The following is a 22183-nucleotide window of genomic DNA, read 5'->3' as shown; positions in this document are numbered from 1 at the left end:
TAATCTCACACTAAGCAGCTAAACTCACTCTGATCTGTCACACATTATCTACTCATGTACTTGATGGTCATCCTTTACTACAATGATCTGCCACCAATCTTTCCATGATAATTTGCTCAAGGTTATTTCCATTTCAGTGCATTGATGTGACCAAAGTACATAAGTTTGTGCCTGTTGGTTTTTTAAACAAAGTCCACTTCTCTCCAATAATACTTCTAACATAAGCTTTATTTCCTGGCTGGAAAAGACGACTCACAAGATCTTATGCCAGCATCACATTTCAGAGGTTTTGTTTTTTTCTTGTCACTAACATCTGTTTCCTAGGGTTCACATCCAAAAGTCATTACGGAAAAAATATGCTTTTTAAAATCAGTCAAACCTTCATGCATTTTGAGATGCCATAGTTTTCCCATCGCTTTGTAAATGAGGCCATAGCAAGGCATTCCCATTTCTTTGGAGTAGCCTGTTAGATGTGTATTATCCCAGATAATTAAGTTCACCTACTACTTACATAGCTTTAACTTTTAATCGCAATGCACACTTGTATCCTGTTGCTACTGATTGTGTCAACATACATGCATTTCATTTTTGCCCTATTGAGGAACAGTTCATATTCCTTACTACCTTGTTTTTACAACCTGTTTTATTTGCTGCATAGAATTGACAGCTGCAACAGAGTTTCTCAGCAGCAGCACGATCTGAGGCTGGTAAAGAAGGATCCACCAATAGAAATTCCAGCTCCTTCCACTTTATCAAAACCTTCCTGGGCTTGTATTTTAATACTTTCTGCACACACCTAACCCCCGAAAAATCTGGGAAGAGAATGCACCCTTGTCTCTTAGGCCTGGTCTACACTAAGAGTTTAGTTTGAATTTAGCTGCACAAGGTTGAATTTCTGAATGAGTCCACACTACCAAGCCCGTTCCATCAACTTTAAAGACCACTGAAGTTGATTCTGGTACTCCTGCTTTTACAAGGAATAATGCAAAATTCAACCTTGCATGGTCGAATTTACGGTAGTATAGACCCAGCATTAAGAAAGTTGATGTTCTTGGCCTCATGCACCTTTCCTGACCATCTTACATTTATTTTGGTGAAACGGCCCTTGAAATCCACCAGTGCCAGCAGCACCATTGAGAATTACCCCCTTGCAATTTATGTACTTCTTGGCATGGAGGTCAGGGGCCAAGAGGGGGACGTGCCCCACCACAGTTAGGGAACCACATCGCAGCAAAGCCCTCCACTGTAGCAACCACATTTCCCAGCGTCACTACCCTCTGTAGCAGAATCATATTGATTGCTTTAGCTCTAGCCTCTCTCCAAGTTACGAACGAGTTACGGACCAAACACTTGGCTGTAACTTGAGCTGTTCGTAACTTGGACCCCACTGAGTTACACACGACCGCGCTGTTCATAAGCGCGGGTCGCGTTCGTAACTCGGGGACCGCCTTTACGACCGCTCAATGGGAGCTTTGGTCATAAGTGCGAACGGTCGTTAAGTCGACCGTTCGCAACTTAGGGAGCGGCTGTACTTGTATAACAGAAGCCCCCACTATAGATTTTCCCACTCTGAATTGATTCCCAACTGACCAATAGGTATCTGGCCTTGCAAGCTTCCAGAGGGCAATTGTCATGCGCTTCTCCACTGTCAAAGCGGGTCTCATTCGGGTGTCCCTGTGCTTCAGGGCAGGGGAAAGCCATTCACTAAGTTCCATGAAAGTAGCCTTGTGCATTCAGAAGTTTTTTAGCCACTGCCGATCGTCCCATACCTGCAGCACTATGCGGTCATACCAGTCTGTTCTTGTCTGACAGCATGAGAGCCAGCATTCCACTGTTTTCAGAGGATCGATTGCCAGCTGTGTTTCCAATTTATTCAAATCATAGGCTTGCCTGAACAGCATGCCGATGGCACCCTATGATTCCCCCTCATCTTCCTAGAGTGCCATGCATATGCCCCCAATGTACTCCACCATTAGGCGCACCAAGGTAGACATCAACATCATAATGCTTTCATGAATACAAGGAGGGACCCTGCTCGTGCTGCTATGGCATTTGTGCAGGTAACCAGGGCCAAAAAGGGGTGAAAAAATGGTTTATTGTTGATGTCAAGTGGGGGGAGGGGGGGAAGAGAATAGATGAGCGCAGTATGAGATGCTGATGACATGAACCCAGAACCACCCACTGCACAGTTTTGCTGTCAGAATTAGGGATGTTAGATATTGTGTAATTGAATAGTCGTGTAATTGCATGACATCTTAGTGGTTACACAACTATTCGATAGTCTCCACGAATGGGGCCAGCAGCTAGTAGACTCCTGGCCCCACTGCCGGGGAGCCCCACGCCACCTTCTGCTGCTGCATCTGCATCAGAGGCAGCATTCCAGGCAGGAACTGGTCTACAAGCTCCCTATGCAAACCTGCTGCCCTGCACTGCTGCCTCTGCTACAAAAGCAGCATCTTGGGGTGGCAGCAGCTCCTGTCCGCGGGAGTTTGAGCTCTCTGCAGACAGAGGCTGGTCCGTGGCAGCAGCCCCTGTACATGGGGGATCCAAGCTTCCCACAGACAGATGCTGCTGCCATAGACCAGCCTCTGTCTGTGGGGGCGGGATGGGGGGAGGGAGGAGGCTCACTGCTGACAGAGGCTTCTTCATGGCAGCCTTCCCTGCCACTCATCCTCTCCCTCCGCCCCTCCCCCTCTGATAGAGGCAGCAGCATGGCGGGGTGGGGGAGGGAATAGGCAGCAGCATGGAGCTGGTGCTGGGGAGAAACCAGCTTTTAAACCAGCTCCTCCTGGCACTGGCTCCTGCCTGCCCTCCCTCATTGCCTCTGTAGGAAGCAGCAAGGGGGGGGGGGGGGCGGCACACAAGGGTAGCCTGCTTGAAAGCCAGCTCCCCGTGCATATCTGCTCCAGCCTGTCCCCCTCACCTTCCATGCTGCTGCTTCTCTATCAGAGGCAGCAATGTGGGAGATGTGGGGAGCAGGCGTATCTGGTGCTCATGTGGAGCCTGATTAAAGCTAGTTCCTCACAGCCACTGGCTCCTGCTCCCCTCCCCCCTTTCTGCTTCTGATACAGGTTAATCGTTTACTTGACTATGCACTAACATCCCTAGTCAGCATACACCATGATTATAACCCAGAATGAAATGTGGCATAGGCAGTGTGGGATAGCTTCCCACAGTCCATCGCTCTCAAAATTGACTGCAGTCTCCCTACAGGGGATGCACTACTTCAAACTATGTTGAATTTTTGCACATAATGGGGACATGGACCTTTGACTTTACAAAATCAGGTGGTCAGAAACTGACTTTAATAGATTTGACCTTTACCTAGTATAGGCATGGCTTCAGTCAACTGAAAACCACTGACTGTTATCCATTTCTGTTTGCACTCTGGCCTGATGCTGACAGTAGAGGTTGAACTTATTGAAAATAAGGTGCTCTACATGGAGGGTGCTATCATATGGTATCAAATATAGCAATCAATGAAACAAACAATGGGTGATTTTAATCCCCGCATTTTTCAATAAAATGACAAATATTTGTGATTCGATCAAGTATGCCTTCTTCCTCTCTAATACCAGGTGTTTGTGGTGACAGTTCTGCTTCTATCATATACTTCATTCAATCCTGAATTATGTAGAGCAGCACTTCATTTGCACTTGATATCAAGGAGATAGTATGATAATTACTGCATTCTGTTATATCCCATTTCTTTGATAAGGGCAGAAATAGTCTCTTGGTCCAGCTGTTTGGCCAATTTGCCAATTTCTAGAAATCCATAATCACCACAAATTTTCCATGTGAAATCAATACTATGGTCACTATTCACTTTTAGCAATTCTGCTGGTACTCTATATACCCCTTGGTGCATCGTCAGGCTTCATTTTCATAATAGCATATTCCACTTTCTCTTGAGGGATTCATGGTGCTGTACTTTTTTCCTTTATTATAAGTGGCTCTGAGGAGGCATGCAGATCAGCACAATAATCTCTATTTGCATTTTATATAACCTTCCGTAAGAACTCTGCCTTCATGATATTTTATTATGCTTGGTAGCAGGGAAAACTTTTTAGTAAGATGTCTGACCACTGTGAACATCCCTTATGTATTATTACTATCTTTAGACGTCTCAGATTCCTAGGATTTTTCCTGATGCATTCACTCAGCTTCTCTAGTCTGCTTTTGAATCTACCTACTCAGTACACCTTGTATTCTCTCCTATATTCTTTAGTCTCCAAGACAAACATTCATTCTGCATTGTTTTTTGAAAGCTCAAACACCTTTTAACCATGGTACAGTCCAATTCTGAAAAGTCAGGATGTGTGCTCTTACAGCTTTAAGCATGATAATTTTCATTTTATTCCAATGTTCATTCTGGTTGTTCTCCTCTTTCACTTAGGACAACGATCAACTTGCTTAGAAAAGAAGTCATGTAGTTTTTGCTCATTTGGGACAGATGCAGTGAACCTGCTGAACATCTTATCCTTTTAAGTTTTAAATTTTAGGTTTCAAGATAATACTTGAAAACTTGACCTGCAGTCTGCTCTTAAGAAAGTGTTTATTCATTGCGCACACACTCAATCTCCAGCATCCCTCTATTATTACATAATCCATTTGGTTATTGGTCATGCCGTCAGGTGATGTCCATGTAAACAAACATCTAAGATGGTGGACATGATTTTGTTTGTAATGACCAGAAGATTAGAGCAGCAGAATTCAACTAAACATCTTTTCCTCTCATTTTGTAAATACAGACCATTGTTTCCCATTACAGCTCCAACTTTCAAGTTCAAATTTCCAATTACAAGGATGATGACTTTGTTTGGTATTTAAATGAATGTCTCTTCAAACTGAACTATGGCAGTATCAGCTGCTTTCAGAGGGGCATAAACATATATGATCTGCTTTTTAACTGGATTTATGTAAAGCTGAATTGTAATGATTCTCTCTCTGATTGTATTATATCCAAGCACATACTTTGATCTTTCCTTAGATAAGATACACATGAACCTATTTTGTCTGACTTGGATCCCGAGTACACTGAATACCAACCCATTTCCATGAAACCCGTACCATTCCATCACAGCTTTGACCCACAAAGTGGGTTTGCCCAAGAAAGCTTATGCTTCAATAAATCTGTTAGCCTATAAAGTGCCACAGGACTCCTTGTCGCTTTTGCAGATTCAGATTAACACAGTATCAGACTAACCCTCTAATACAGGCAATCCCAGGGTTACGTACAAGATAAGGACTATAGGTTTGTTCTTAAGTTGAATTTGTATGCAAGTCGGAACTGGCTCCAGATTCAGCTGCTGCTGCTGAAACTGACCAGGGGCTGACTACAGGAAGCTGGAGGCAGAATTGCTCTGCCCCCAGCTTCCTGGAATCAGCCACTGATCAGTTTCAACAGCGGCTGAATCTCGAGCCTGGGACAGAACAGCTGGGCTGCCAGGTAGGTCCCTGCAGGACCAACCCGGCAGCACCCCAGCTGCTCTACCCCAGGGTCCACAACAAAATCCTGGTCTGGTGGGGGGGGGGGCGCACTAGCTGCGCCCCCCCCCCCCAGCAGACCAGGGACACCGGGAGCAAAGCCGCAGCGGCACCCCGCCGCCACTGTGGCTTTGCTCCCGGTGTTGCTGGTCTGCTGGAGACGGTCCCCAGCAGACCAGAGGCACTGGGAGCAAAGCAGCAGCGGTGGCGGGGTGCCGCACCTCTGAGGCTTTGCTCTGGCAAAGCCTCAGAGGCGCGGGACCCCTCCACCTCCCCGGCTTTGCTCCAGGTGTCCCTGGTCTGCAGGAGACGGTCCCCAACATACCAGGGTCACCCGGAGAAGCTTTTCTCACCCCGGAGGTCGAGGTGGCGGGACCGCTGTGCTCTGGGCGGTCCCGCTGCCTGCGAGCTACGGGGTGAGAAAGCCCCGTTCGTAAGTGCGGATCTGACGTAAGTCGGATCCGCGTAACGCGGGGACTGCCTGTACTGGTTAAACTGTGGTTTAATTCTTCCATCTTTCAATGAAATTTCCTTCATCTGGGGAGTCATTACCCTCCTATGATGCTTATTTATCTAAGGCCCTTGATTCAAAGCTTAAGCTTCAGTCAGTCACAGGTGACATAGTATCCACTGCCTTTACAGCAGCAGGCTGCAATAAAATCTGCCCTGCTCTGAAGGAAATTAAATATATAGGGTAATATCCTCAGAATAGACTCTTTATACGGAGTCCATGTTTCAAGAGCTTCTTTTCCTTACCTGATAGAATTCACCAGCTTGGCGCACGTAACCAGCCACCTCTTTGTCATGGGGATGGATCTTCCATATCAACCTTTCAGCATTTTTGTAATCTTCCACTTTACTCCAGGGCACAGTAGGCAGAAAGCGTTCAGTCAGTGGAGCTGCAACTATGATATCAAGCTGCCCACTGTATAACAGAACCTGGAAAAAGACAAAGCAGTCAATATCAAAGGAAAAAAAGCAGTTAAGCAAAACTGACCTCTAAAGTATTTTAGATTGAGTACATTAAGCTCTGGCTGGCCACATGAGCCTCTGGAGTATAGTAATCTAAAATCTTCAAGACACCAAGCATGACTTTAGAGACATATTGAACACAACCAGTCCTACATTTGGTCCCTTATAGCATAATTGTGAACTACTTATAACTGCTCTCTGGGAATGGTTATCCAATCAGTTATGCACCTACTTTATAGTAGCTCCATCTAGGTTGCATTTCCCTAGTTTGTTAACGAGAAGGTAATGTGAATGCCTTACTAATGTCTACATATACCACATCTACTGCTTCCTTCTTATCCACAACACTTGTTATCCTGTTAAAAAAAAGCTATCAGGTTGGACTGAAAATTTTTTGTTGGGTTTTTTTTTTTTTCAAATGCATGATGTCTGTTACTTATCACCTTATTATCTTCTAGGTGTTTGCAAATTATTATTAATTATTTGTGTCATTATCTTTCATGGTACAGAAGTTAAACTGATTGGTTGGTAACTTTCCAAATAGTCCTTATTTCCCTTTTTATAGATGAGCACTATATTTGTCCTTTCCCACTCTTCTGGAATTACTCTCATATTCTATAACTTTTCAAAGATAATAGCCAATGGCTCAGCTAACTCCTCAGTTGGCAACTTGAGTATTCTAGGATGGATTTCATCAGGACATGGTGACTTGAAGACATCTAACTTGTCTAACTTGTAACTTGTTCTTTGCCTACTTTAGCTTGTGACCCTACCCCATTTTCACTGGCATTCATTATGTTAGGCATCCAATTGCCACCAAGCTTCTTGGTGAAAAGTGAAACAAAGAAGTCATTAAATGCCTTTGCCATTTCTACATTTTCTGTTATTGACTAATGTATTTGTAGAATATTTTCTTGTTACCTTATCTGTTTATATTCATTCTTTGTAATTTGATCTAGTGTCCACTTTTTATAGGACTCCCTTTCAATTTTTAGATCATTCAAGATTTCCTGATCTCTTGCCATACTTCCTATCTTTCCTACACAGTGGAATGGTTTGCTTTTGTACCCTTAATAATTTCTCTTTAAAAAACTGCCACCTGTCTTCAATTGTTTTTCTTCTTTTGACTTGCTGCTATGGATCTTACCTATCAACTCTCTGAGTTTGCTGAAGTCTGCCTTCCTGAAATCCTTTCTCTTTATTTTGCTGTTCTCCCTCCTACCATTCCATAGAATCATGAACTCTATCACTTTTATCCATCCTGCCTTTCACTTTCAAATTCTTAACCAGGTCCTCCTGATTGTTAAAATCAAATCTAGAACAGCCTTCCAAGTAGCATTCTCCACCTTCTGAAATAAAAGAATTGTTTCCAATACATTCCAACAAATTGTTGGATAAATTATGTCCTGCCGTTTTATTTTTCCAGCAGATTTCTGGATAGTTGAAGTCCCCCATCACCGCCAAGTCCAGTGCTTTGGATTACTTTGCTAATTGTTCAAAAAAAAAAAAAAAAAGTCTCCTCCTCCTGTTCTTCCTGATTAGGTGGTTTATTGCAACCCCTTACACCATGACATCACCCTAAGCAGCTCTCATTTAACATTCTCTACAATGCTTTTACCCTACAAATAAATAAGCTCTCTCAGAAAGAGTTACATGGTAATGTGTAACTGTTGCAATTATTCTGTTATTACTCTCCAAAGAGAAGACAAGAGACAGCTGCTTAGACAGTCTGTCTTTTGTTAAGAATAAAACAGTCAAGCCAGGGAGCTGTTCAGCCAGGAGATACCCAGTTCAAAAAGGAGAGAGATACATATCTCCATCAAAGAAAGGCAATAGCCAAGGGAACTGGGAGTAGGTCCACTTCCCATACCATACAGAGGGAATTAAGGTGCAGTTGCTGTGAAATGTGGAGAGAGGTTGCAGGCTTTATCATCTTCCCACTTGCCAAAGTAAATAAAATTGATTGAATCTTCAAATTAAGAGTGAATATTATTGTAGGAACAGGGTCGGGGGGGGGGGAAGCAAGGGAAGAGTGTATTATCTGCATTTAAAAAAAAAAAAAGTCTCCTCACTCCAGAGTAAGGTTTCTTTGCAAATTCCGTATTTAAGTAGTATTTACATTTTGTATCACTAAGGATCTAAAAGCAGTTTGGTAGCGCTCAAACTAACAAAGACTTTTCTATGTCAAGAATATGAACACATTTCCTGTGTGCTATTTATTCCCAGTTACCAAAAAATCCTGGTAAAGTTAAAAGCTTTCTCTATAAAGTTAATCCAAACTAGTTCAATAAAATAATTGCATTGTTTATATAAAGAGCTTTGCTTCAAAGACTTTGATTCCTCATGGCCACTGCAAATCTTCTGCAGCTGTTATATTCAACAGTATGGGAACAATTATATCTATGTTGTGTGCCCCAGAGTACGGGTTAGAGCACAGAACAGTATTATACAGACTAGATTATGCTTTAAAACAACGCGGGCAAATCCTCTATAAAATACTCCTTGAGGAATTTTTAACACAGAAGTTATATATAGTCTGAACTAGCATTAACTTGTCTGATTGCTTCTTACTGACAAATTTACTTCTAGGAAAGAAATACAGTTCATATAGATTTCTCTGGGTTTTCCCAACACCAAGTCTTTAGACTGACTGCAAATCATTACTTAAAATGGCATTTATCAATTATTCTTGTCATTTGACAAGAATTTACAAAAAAGAGAAGACTAATAGCTACTTTTATGAGTATTCCCTAATATAGTAATATCTGAGGCAAAACCACAGAGGAGAAAAATTAGTTAAACACAATTTCATTCCTTTAAAAAGTTACTACAATTTCTCCTTCTGCTCTTTCCTTCTATTTCTGGGAACTGGTTACCAGTGATTATTAGTCCCAGTATTTTGGGCCCTATTAAACAAATAGGTACTAGGCTAGATAGATAGATACTGAGCCACAGAAACTCCATCAGCTTCCCAATGAGAAATTCAGAAGATATTTTAATGGCTGTAGAGCTATGCCCGATCCAACACTATGACCCTGCCTTATCTTAGCCTTATGTTTTTTTCCACTAGCCATTTAGGGCATACAGTGTCTAGTGAGGATGTCAGTTTGACTCTGTAGAGAATTTTGAGAGTACATTAAAGTCCTCCACATGAAAGTCAGCTGTGAGGCAGACTGACAAGAAGTAAGCTCCTAAGTAATCATGCTTTTATTAAAGACATTCTGTCTTCCACACTTTACAGAAATAAAGTCTTATTGAAGACATGTTCAAATTGTACTGACTGATGCCAGGTACCTAATATTAAATACATCTAGGAGTTTGGCTAGCTGAAGCAAGCAAGATTTATTCCAGACTTTTGAAGTAGAAATTTACGCTGTGGCCATAAAACCAAGGAAGAAATGGATAATCAGAGGCCTGATGATCGTCTCTTTAGGGGAAGTGAAAACTGTTAGGATCCCCTCAAAGTTTCCCCCAAAGTTATTCTATTGGTGGATGAGGTTGAGAGGAACTGTGGCATTTGTTCTTACCCCAGAAGAAAAGCCAATAGTTTGACTCCTAAAATACTGAGGACCTAGTGTAACAATGTTCAGATTTTTTCTTAAAGCACCAGCTCCTGAAATCATGAGAATCACAGCTTCAGTTCCTAACCTCATGTTTGCAAAGAAAAGCTTAAAACTCTAAAAACTCAGACAAAGAAGACAAATAAAAAGAGCCAGGAGTTTATTATGCTTTAGAAAGTATCATTACTTTTAATCAACCATAATATTTTGAATGCTTGATGGTGTAAACATTGAGGATCCACAGAAGACTAGGACTATCAATTAAATCTGTATTAACTTTGTACAGAATTCCCCATAAAGTGTAGGACAGAAATTAGGGGTGGGGAGAGGGCCCTTGACAATATACATTCTTCACCTTGGGTACATTTACACTGCAAGCTTATTTTGGAAAAAGCTATTCCGGAAACAAGAGTATCCACATTACAGGGAAGGCTCCCCAAATGTGGGCACGCTATTGATTTAGAGCCCCAGGAGGCACTGAGGAGGAATAACTTAAAATGGCCCTGGTGAGGAGTTATTTCGACATCACAGCAATGGAGTATCCACACACACGCTTTTCCAAAAAAGCTTTTTCAGAAGACGTGTTATTCCTCATGGAATGAGGTTTACCAATATCGGAAACAGCCTCCATTGTTTCGATTTTCTTTCGAAATAACACAATTGCTGTGTGGTCGCCAGTACTGTTTCTCCGGAATAATGACCGTTATTCTGGAATAACGGTACAGTGTATACGCACTCCTACTTTCAATACGAAGGTGACAAAAAAACCCAGAATTTTTCAAGCTACTGAAGTTTAATCTAAGGAATTTGTTAGAGAAAAATCTGAAATGTTGAGCTAACAAGCATTCTTATAAATACTTCACTGAGTGATTTTACCTTGAAAAAAATGTCAGAATAAATTTTAAACTGTAAAATGTATCTTTCAAAAACATACAGCTTTATCTCCTTTAAAGATATGCAATGCCATTTAAAAACTTAATCACTGGAATAAATAACAGTTTGGACATCAAAATTTCAAGGCATAATTCTGGTCTCAATTATAAAGATGGTTGGCAACAGAAAAATATTAGATTCCATTTTAATTTTTAGCCTTAGGGAGGAGACAGGTAATTGGCCAACCCATAAATACAAGTTACATCTTCTTGAATACTTCTACTTAAAAAGTTATAGAAACAGCTGGAAGTGGTTTCAGGCTCACTGCTGATACAGAGAAAGCTGTGCTTTGCAAATGAGTCTTGTTTACTTTTAAAAAAGCTAGTTCAATTGCCATAGTTTGTCCCATTTACAGGCCATCATAATACTTTGCAGACACACTTGTGTTCCTTTCCCAATGATCTAGTGACCTTACTCACTAATATTTTGTGGTTTCCTGTTTGGGGAAATGATTCAACAGCAGACTAAGTTGTTTCAGGCTGCGGAATGATCCCAGCTGACTGCTATCTATCTCCATTTTGAACATGTCAATATTCACCAACCAAAATACCCCAATAAATGCCAAGTTAGTGAAACATCAGCAAGGCAGTGCCACATACTTATTAATTTGACTACTGAAGAGTCCTAATTCACAGATATCATAATATGTAGTAGTTTCTGCCTGGTGCCTTTATGTAAAGGCAATTTGGTTGTCTGCCTTTATATAATGTTGAATTTTGTTGAATTGTATGAACAAATGTTCCAAAAATCTTTCCTTACAGAATTAAGTTAAAGCCAAACTAAATACCAACGACACAAGTTATTCCTTGAAAGTGAATTTAGAGTAACAACAAACTGCATTTAGATAAATTAATTTTTATAGCTCATATTCGGATTGATCATGAATAAATGCTAAGACAAATCCTGTGCATTTATTGTGCTTTTCAGTCACATCACGCTTTCTGTAGTTGTGCTGCAGAAGAAGCAGGTTCTCAATACGTTGGGATGTAAAATCCAGGAACCCGACTAATAGTTTATTTTTAACAAGTTGTGATGGAAAACATTATACATAGGCTACGTCTAGAATGCATCCCTCTGTCGACAGAGGGATGCAAATCAAGCACGTCAAAATTGCTAATTAAACAGGGATTTAAATATCCTGCACTTCATTAGCATAAACATGGCTGCCGCTTTTTTTCAAAACGGAGCTTTTTTGAAAAAACAGCAGTCTAGACGTGGATCTGTTGAAAATAAACTCTTTTTCGACAGATCCTATATTCCTCAAAAAATGAGGTTTCCAGGATCTGTCGAAAAAGGGTTTATTTTCAACAGATGTGTCTAGACTGCCATTTTTCTTCCGAAAAAGCTCAGTTTCAAAAACAGCAGTGGCCATGTTTATGCTAATGAAGTGCAGGATATTTAAATCCCTGCTTCATTAGCAATTTCGACGTGCCTAATCTACATCTCTCTGTCGAAAGGTGTAATCTAGATACACTAAGGCTACGTCTACACTGGGAAGGTTGGATGACAAAAGTGCTGTCGACATGCAAAGGCCGGCAAAAGTGAAATACGGTCAAACTGGTTTTTCTGCCTCCCACTGTTATCATTTCATGGCCACACTGCTAATACCCTGTCAAGAGACAGAGCAAACCTCCCTTAAGTCTTTCTTGCTTTACTATCCACTTTCTGCTGCTAGAGCATTTTGCAAGCTAGGAAGACTGGATGCAGTATCTCTTCAGAGAAGCCCGAGGCTACAAGCCCTACTTACGTTTTTCTAAAGGAAACAAAAGATCATCTTCCCAATACTCCAGCTGTTCTCTATGGGTTTGAGGAAAGAAAGCCAAAATCAGTCTAGAGAATTTAGTATAATTATGCCCAGGCTTCTGAAACCCAAAATCCAGCTGTCTCCACGTCATCTTCTGCTGAAGCCCTTTCAGGTGAGCAGTTAAGCAGTGCACTCCTATTTCTTCCCTGGACAAGAAGAAATTCAGCAATCCACATAGTTAACTCTGCTTGTGTGTTATAGGGAAATTTTCAGCATTACAGGTTACTTAATTAAACACATTTTAACATCTCTAGTGTGTTATACACCCTTCCTCACTCCATGGCTGCCTTGTCCATTTAGATTGTCAACTATTTGAGGCAGAACTGCTCTTGTGTTTGTGCAGTGCCTAGCACAAAGGACCCTGTTCTTGGTTGGCCATAATAAACGTAATCAGTCAAATCAATAAAATACAAACTAAGGTCAATTTCCCACTTATACTTGGGTGCAAAGTGATACAGAGGCATTATCTTAACTATGAAAAAGTAATATTGAGTCATACCTGCTGCAGTGTGGTTTATTTCTCTAATGCATACACCCAAAACCCCATCTTTTATTTTAAACACAAGTTGATCTAAATATTTAGGGCTCCATTCAAAATGTTCTTATTATTTGGAACAATATTGTCATACCAGACTCTCTTCAATGGAGGAAATTCTCACACAATAAATCAGAACTTCAAAATTAAGATTTTTTTAATCAATGAAATAGGCTGTGTTCTCACAGAATTCTTTTTAAAATAAACCCTACAACATTCGTATTTACTTTGGGGAAATTAAAATGTGTGCCTAACCTTTTCTAAGTAAGGTTTTTGCTAATGTACTGATACAGTTAAAATAGGATGCACAGATACACCAAGTGATATGGAGTGGGATATCATAAAAGCTTAACTGCACTAAAGAACCTGTCTCCTCTAATTGTAGCCCAATGACAGATCAACAAAGTAGAATTCTAGAACAGAGACCAGTTTAAAGGGAAATGTACAGTCTCAGTCTATTACACATCAGTCTCTCTAAAACTAATGAGTGACTTTGCCATGAACATCTTTAGCATTTTAATGTTTATACATAAAGAATGCTTTAAGCAGCAACTGTAAATGTGGTTTAAGCGACCTGGCATTGGAAACATCAGCTGAGTTTTTCTACAGGATTGTAAGCTGCTGTACTACTTTGACTCTGCGATCTAACACAAATGTCCACCCTTTCTGGGTTGGAACAAATTTCAAACAAAACACCGAGAGTCTTTCTTCCCAGCTTCTTTGCTGGGTCTCAGATGACTCCTCAAGGTCTGTCTTCCTCATTCTCCAGAGAGAAACAACATTCACTGCCTCAGGGGGTTCAGTACAGTTCATTAGTTACTGCACTGGTGAAGGATGCCTGGGACAGCCTCTCCCTCCACAACAATCATTAAGCTCTCTCTGGCCTGAATTATTCCTTGGTCCTGCAGAAATCTCCCATCAGCTCTTCTGTCCTGACAGTGTAGGCAATGAAGCTCGCTCTGTCCCTCTTGGCTGTTTCTCCAGCTCCCTCCACAGAGCTCCAACCTAGGCCTCTTCTATGCAGTGTTGCCAACTCTCATGATTCCTTCAGGAGTTTGGCCGGGGGGGAGGGGGGGAGTGGGGGAGGTGCAAGAAGTACTAGCTCTCTTAAAAATTTCAGATTTACCAGGAGGAAATCTCCTCTGATTGGCTGCCTTCCCTACTGCCCTGTCTCCTTGGGGAACAGTAGGACCATCATTCTTCTCCCTTGTTATGTTAAATGGTTCTGTCTTCTTTTTGTGTGGAGTATAACAAGCAACATCTGAAATGATTTTTGACCTCTAGCACCTGATCAATTAATGCAAACTTACAACTATTTAGTGATTTCGCTACAGAAACACACTACAGAACATTTGTATTCCTGTGTAGCTCTGCACAAGAATACAATTCCTCACCATCAATCAACAGAGAAATGGAAAAGGACTTAAACAAGGTTACAGAACAAAACAGCCAAATGAAGCTATGTTAGGTTTTCTCTAGGATTTTGGAACATGGCCTGATTTATTCCAGATGTAATCTACAAGTCATTTGTTTTGCTGATGGCTAGATATTGATACTTCATGTATGCTTCAACTATTAAATGATTAGATGTTAAAAAGGGAACTGTCATGCAAGTACTAATCACAATACTAAGGAGATCTAGGATCAGACTTCACAAAATAGTCTCTTGTTCTACACCAGTAAGAACTAAGAATGCTGTAGCTGTGGCAGTCTGATTTTGACTAGGCAAGTATTATGTAGACCAGGAAAATATTCAGAGCTCTCTGGAGACTGTGACCTTGCCCAAGATCATTTAACAACTCTGACCCTTTATTTTCCAATCTAAATGAGGTTTGCTAGAGTACTCTGAGTCTTAATTCATTAGCATTTGAGATGGAAGAATTAACAGACTAATACTATACAGCAACCATACTTGATAAATTCAGAAGACCCTGAATTTAGTCTTCTGAGTAATAAGAGAGTCAATTGAACAAGATTTTACAAGGATAAAATATGGCCTTCCTTAAAAAGATGCAAGTTTGACACAACTCACCCCCAGAAACATCTCCAGCTTATGAGACAATTTACAACAGGGTACAATTATACATTTTAAAACATTTTATAAATTATAAGAGTTTGCTACATAAAATAATCCACTGAAATAAATCCCATGTGGACAATACAAATAAAACCTTCTCCCAATACAACCACACTACAAATAATAAAACAGAAATAATTTTACCATGCCTTCATTTCAGCTGTGTAAAAAGCTAGGGATGCACTACAAAGGATTATATAGGAAGAGTGTTATAGTCGTTCAAGGCCTCATCAGGAAGAGCCGTACCACAATCATCTTGGGACAGTCAACAATTCCTAGACAGCCATTAACAACTGGCGACACCAACTTGCATGTGCAAACTGCCATATCCTATGAGAGATTAAGTCTATGGATAGTTTAAGGACAAGCTAAAATAAAAGTACAGGCAGTCCCCGGGTTACGTACAAGACAGGGACTGTAGGTTTGTTCTTAAGTTGAATCTGTATGTAAGTCGGAACTGGCGTCCAGATTCAGCCGCTGCTGAAACTGATCAGTTTCAACAGCGGCTGAATCTGGACGCCAGTTCTGACTTACATACAGATTCAACTTAAGAAGCCCAGGCATCCCCAAGTCAGCTGCTGCTGAAACTGATCAGCGGCTGATTCCAGGAAGCCTGGGGCAGGGGCTTCCTGTAGTCAGCCGCTGGTCAGTTTCAGCAGCGGCTGACTTGGGGACGCCTGGGGCAGAGCAGCTTGGGTGCTGCTGGGTTGGTCCAGTAGCGCCGCCGCTCCTCAGCGCTACTGGATCAACCCAGCAGCACCCAAGCTGCTCTGTCCCAGGCGTCCTGATTCAGCCGCTGCTGAATCTGACCAGCAGTGGCTGAATCAGGACACCTGGGGCAGAACAGCTGGGGTGCTGCCCGGTTGGTCCAGTAGCGCCCAGAGCGGCGCTACGGGACCAACTGGCAGCGCCCCAGCTGCTGTACCACAGGTGTCCGGAGCAAAGCCACGGAGCACGGGGGCAGCGGGACAGCCCAGACGCATCTGGGCTGTCAGCTGATCGCGCGCTCTGCGGCTTAGCTCTGCTTTGCTTCCCCCCCCCCCCCCCCCCCCGGTCTGCAGACCGGGGGGGGGGGGGTGCAAAGCAGAGCAAAGCAGAGCCAAGCCGCGGAGCGCGTGGGCAGCGGACAGCCCTGTCCGCTGCCCACGTGTTCCGCCGCTTTGCTTCCTCTCCCTGGTCTGCTGGAGACCAGGGAGAGGAACCGCCCCGTTCGTAACTGCGGATCCGACATAAGTCGGATCCGCGTAACTCAGGGACTCCCTGTACACTGTTATTTTGAGCCTGCCAGCCTCTAGCATCTAGTAGATTTTTATAATAGGCCCAAAACTCTATTGGTTTCCTGTTTGCCAAATTAGCTGACTTCTTGTTCCCATATTTTCCAACCCTTCTTGTCACTCAGAATATGGCCATGAAATAATGAGCTTTAAAAACATTCTGCCAGGTTAAAACTTAAGGGAGTCAATATAAACTACTATTGAAAGACTAGTTGTAGCTCTCTCTCTCTCTCTCTCTTGTGAACTCCTTATTCTGCTGTAAAGTTGATTTTCCAATTTTGTAGACTTAACAGAATTCAAAATGACCAACTCAACATGGCTCACCCAGTCCTCAAACTGAATCAGGTTATTTGACCACACTGGAATTATTCCAAATAAGACCCTTGCCAGAGACTTAATTCAACAAGTCTGAACTGCTTTATGCATGCTTGCTAACTGCAATATTTTTAAATCTGTGTATATAATGCATCTGATTTGAGCTCTAATTTTAGGTTAAGGTATACTTTATATAAGCACACACAGTGGTTTAAAAGATAGCTATTTGCAAGATGAGATATTCTTAACACAATTTATCCAGATTAACCAGTGGCAACATGTACTAAAAAATATGAAATAAAACACACACTAAAAATATACACTTATTCTTTTAAAGAAAATTGAGAGGTAACAGTGAAAACTAGCAGATGAAATTCAGCTAAGAAATGTACTAAATGGAAATTCGTTTAAAAGAAGTACTGGATTTTGCAGATCAAATTTGAATAATGGTTATGAGAATATTGAAAAAGCAGATAGTTCTGTAACCCGTAGGGCAAATTGCAATTCCAAGAGTCCAGACTAAATTAATTCCTAAGAAAATTTGTACAGCACATCTATGTGTCTGTTTTTCAAATCTAATGAGTTTTATATTTAAAAAATACTGTCAATGTAAAAGGAGACATGAGGGAGAGTAAGAATACTATTATATTCTTCATTCTCATTCAGATATGACAAAAAGATAACCATTTCCTTATAGGGAATGCAGATACTAAGATTTCAAGTCAGGACAAAAATGTGTGTAGTATAATTCACATCTTAAGAAGTCATCAATTCAGTAAATAAAAAAAACGGTGAAACATTCTGGTTCATATACTGTTACTGTAGCAAATAACATATGTAAATATGCTCAGTTGAATGATTCTTTGCTTTACTCTGCAATCCTTATGCATAATAAAATACTTCTACCTAAAGTCAAAGTTCGATGCTGTTCTTTTAAGCTGAGTATATTATATATCAAAGTACAGTTTTGAGTTTAGGGGTTGGCAAAAGACCTTTTTGGATTTGGAAGATTACTTTTGGGAGTCTAATGAGCTATATGGAGTGATCTCTCAAAATAAATCCCCATTTAGATAAATTTCTCGTATGGTTTTTACATATACATCTGAAACGTCTCTTCCATTGTCACAAGAGACACATATCTTGTCTGTTTCCAGTATATTTATATGGTGCCAAAACGATGATAGGTGATTTAGAAATAAATGTTTTCCTGCAAAGGACTTACAGTCAAAACAGACAACCTATGTATGGATGAGAGTGTGAGAACTACAAGAAAAAGCAAAAAGGATAAAGAGGCAAATGTTTAGCAAACTAAAATAGTGCATAATGGCCTGAAAAAAATCCAATTTCAAGTACACTTCATATTAATAATTAAGTGATAAGCATTTACCTCGTGAACTTTCAAGCTAGTGAACAAAATAAGCTGAGTGCAGTTTTCCTTTAATCAGAACAAGTTTAACATCCAAATTGTATCGGTTGGTGTAGAATAAGCAAGTAAAATAAGCACAATGAAAGCTTAAAATCCATACCCATGTGCTAATTAGGCAACAAGACATTATGAGAAATATGGGGAAGAGTGAAGAAGCAATTAGCTGTGATTTAATGAGCTGTGTAATGATAAGTGACAGGGCTATGTAACTTTAAGAGTTCATCTAGTCAGGAAATTGGGGCTGTAACCATGGTACTACTAAGCCCTACCCCCAAGGCAAATTGACCTCTGAAGTTATATTAAAAAGGTTAACAACGGTATTCAAATGCTGGCCTACAAACTTTCCAGGGCCCACACAACATGTTGACATCAAGCAGTTCCTATAGTTTCATAGCCATCTTTGCTCTGATTAGAGCAAGAACCATTTTGCACTCTAGCCTCAATATTTTTCAGTCCATTATGACCTAGTTTATTAGGTGGATGAGTTAATCTGCTTGCAAGAGAATCTTCTAAGTAGCCACCATAAATCCACAAATGGGAACTTAATATCAAGGGTTTCCAACAATCACAATCATAGCATATGACGTTTGAATGATGTGGAGGGTGCATCCACAAAGAACACCAAAACACATCATGCAAAACTGGGAAACATGAACCTTGAAAGAAAGTAGGTCTCAGCACTGGAAAAAGGATATTTGTAATGTTTACAAACTTCAAGAAAAAAGTATTCTAGTTAAAGCATGAGCCTGTAAATCAAGAGATTTGGGGGCGATAGTCTTTAATCTGTTTTGCCGCAACTTTCCATGTCATAATCTCCAAGTCAGAAGTCCAAGTAACAACCTCTCTGCCTCACTCCACACCCCATGCCACTGAAAAGAGGAGTAGTTAATGCTTATGGAGGACTATAAGATTCTTGGATGGCAGGCACTACTACATTACTACTGCTCTCAGAAATAAGCAGTTATTAGCCACAGAACCTTAATTCTTCTTTGGCATATGAATTATAAGTCTCAACTTGTGTATTCACATACAGTTTCTTTCTGCAGACCCCCTGTCTCATTCAAGACACAGACCCCCTGTCTCATTCAAACACCCCCCCCCCCCCCAAAAAAATAACACAGGAAAAAATTCTGTTGAAGTAAAATAAGGGGCAGGGGACCAAAATTGTTGAGAGAAAAAACCCCCAGCATGTCTCCTTTAAGAGTGAGTGCAGGGATAGAAAGAGGGGAGGGGTTAAGCACTAAGACTGAGCAATGCTTCCCCTGGGTCAGCAACCATTTTGTGCCAGCAGCCTTGCGGAACCAGGTAAGCATGAAGACTGGGGTTGGGAGGCTGGGGGTGTTGGGAGCCAGGGGTGGGGAGGCTGGGCACTGAGTGTTTGTAGGGTTGCCAGGTATCCGGCATTTTCGCCTCCTGGCCAGGGAGGAGGAGGGAGAAAATAAGAAAATACCGGACATTTTAGATGTCCGGTATTCTCTGAATTTTTTTTTACCGGACAGGAGGCGAAAATACCAGACTCTCTGGGTGAATACTGGATACCTGGCAACCCTAGATGGCAGTCAGATAGACCTATGCTTTATTTCGGCCATATTCTATCTGCAGTTACCACTAGGGTTACCACATGGCTGAAACAAAAATACCGAATCTCCCCTCCTCCCCCGCAAAAAAACACCGGGGAAAAAAATTGTTGAAGGAAAAAAAAGGGGGGGGGGAGGGGGGACCAAAGTTGTTGAGCAAGAAAGAAAAAAAAAAGACTCTGAGAACCTGGATCACTGCTAGGGGTTACTAAGTAGTCATTTAAAAAAAAAAACGGACATTCTTCATCGGGGGTGGGAGGGAACGGCCAGGAATGGAGCGGTGCTAGCCTGGAAGGGGGGGGACCTGGAAACAGCTAACTGGGGGAGAGAGGCAACGGGGCCGGCTAGGAGAGATGGGGGAGGCCAACGGGAAGCAAGGCTGGTCGTGGGAGGGAGGGGTCGGGCGGAACAGGGCTGGCTGCGAGATATCGGGGGAGGGGGCACTGGCCGGGAGGGGCGGGGCTGGACGGTAGTAAGGGGGGGGGGGGCGGGAGGGAAGCACAGCTGGGGGGAATCAGGGGCCGCAGCGCTGGCCAGGAGGAAGGGTGGGTGGGAAGCAGAGCTGGCGGGGGCAGAGGGTGCAGGGGCACTGGCCAGGGTGATCAGGAAAAGGAACAGGCCAGCGGGAAGCAGAGCTGGGGGGGGGAAGGGAGGAGAGAAGGTCAGGGGCCGCGGGGTTGGCTGGGAGGAAGGGGGAGCAGGAAGCATAGCTGGCCAGCGGGGAGGGAGGATGTGTGCAGCGGCACTGGCCAGGAGGAAGGGGGGGCCAGGAGGAGGGAGGGGCGGGAAGCAGAGCTGAGGGGTGATGCAGGGGGGCTGACCGGGGAAGTGAGGGAGGGGAAGTGAGGGAGAACCAGCCGGCTGGGAAGGGGGGTGAGCAAATTGGCCACCGGGGAGCGAGCAAATTGGCCGCCGGGGAGCGGGACTGACCTGGGCACTCGCTGCCTGTCCCACGCAGGTTCCCAGCGATGCACGAGCAAGGAGGAAGCTTCTCCTCCTCCTCACACTCAACTGACTGAGGGCTCCTGGCAGCAATCATTGCCCCGCCTCTCAGCTGGGACTCCCAGCCACTCCCCCGGCCCACGCCAGGCTTCCGTCCAGTGCACAGCCGGAAAAATAAGAAAATACACATTGCACAGGTCCAGTATTTTCTGATTTTTACCAGAGTGCGCCAATACCGGACTGTCCCGTACAATACCGGACACCTGGCAACCCTAGTTACCACTAGGGTTACCAGTTAGTCATAAAAAAAAAAAAAATACTGGACACGCTTCATGGGGGGAGTGACTGGCTGGGAGGGGAGTGGTGCTGGCCGGGAGGAGGCCGGGAAACAGCTAACAGGAGGACAACGGGGCTGGCTGGGGAAGATGGGGGAGGCCGATGGGAAGCAGGGCTGGTCGGGGGGGGCGGGAAAGGGGTTGAGCGGAACAGGGCTGGCCGTGGGATATCGGGGGGGAGCGGCTGGCGGGGGCAGAGCTGGCAGGGGGAGCTCAGGAGGAGGAGGAGGGGAGAACTGGCCACCAGAAGCAGGGCTGGCGGGGGGTGCAGCGGTGCTGGCCGGTGAAGATCCGGAGCAGGCACCGGCCAGCGGGAGGCAGAGCTGGGGGGGGGGGGGAGAAGGAGGGAGGGAGGGACTGGACGGGGAAGACCAGGAGGAGAAGTTGGGGAGAAGCAACCAACCAGCCGGCTAGGAGGGGGCGGGAGAGTGAATCAGCTAGCGGGGAGCAGGACTGACCCGGGCTGTGCAGATCCCAGGGCACTCCCGTCCTACGTGAGTCAGTCCAGCTGCGGCTCTACCAAACTCTTGACCAGCACGCGGGAGCATGGACCAGACAGCCCCTCCTCCTCCTCCTCCTCCTCCTCCTCCTCACAAGCAACCAGGGCTCCCAGCGCCGATAGTGCCCTGCCTCCCAGTCACTCCTCCCACCCCCACCAGGCTTCCATCCGGCGCCCAGCCTGAAAACCAGGAGATACCAGATGTTGCACATGTCCGGTATTTTCTGGATTTTTTTTTTTAACCGAAAACCGGACTGTCCGGTAGAAAACCAGACACCAGGAAACCCTAGTTTACGAGAGGGATCAATATGAATTTATGTTGTAGTTCAATTGACCACATCTGATCTCTAAGTAGAGCAGAAGGCAGATATCATGCAAATAAAGGAAAACAGTCATGCACATGAGGTAGAATTAAGGCTATATAGCCAGCCTTAGTTTTTGCATTTC

General features: G+C 43.1%; 1 protein-coding gene across 2 annotated transcripts in view; it reads right to left on the bottom strand.

The window, feature by feature from the left end:
• Positions 1-22183, bottom strand: part of CPVL (carboxypeptidase vitellogenic like) — a 118243-nt gene that overhangs the window by 17688 nt on the left and 78372 nt on the right. For both annotated transcript variants that reach the window (XM_075922148.1, XM_075922149.1), the window contains one exon: positions 6244-6426. In XM_075922148.1, coding sequence (XP_075778263.1) covers positions 6244-6426 — 183 coding nt within the window. The remainder of the gene's footprint in view (positions 1-6243; positions 6427-22183) is intronic.

The sequence above is a fragment of the Pelodiscus sinensis genome, chromosome 2, assembly GCF_049634645.1.
Source record: "Pelodiscus sinensis isolate JC-2024 chromosome 2, ASM4963464v1, whole genome shotgun sequence".
NCBI classification, from domain to species: Eukaryota; Metazoa; Chordata; order Testudines; family Trionychidae; genus Pelodiscus; species Pelodiscus sinensis.
This window is presented reverse-complemented; position numbering and strand designations above follow the sequence as displayed.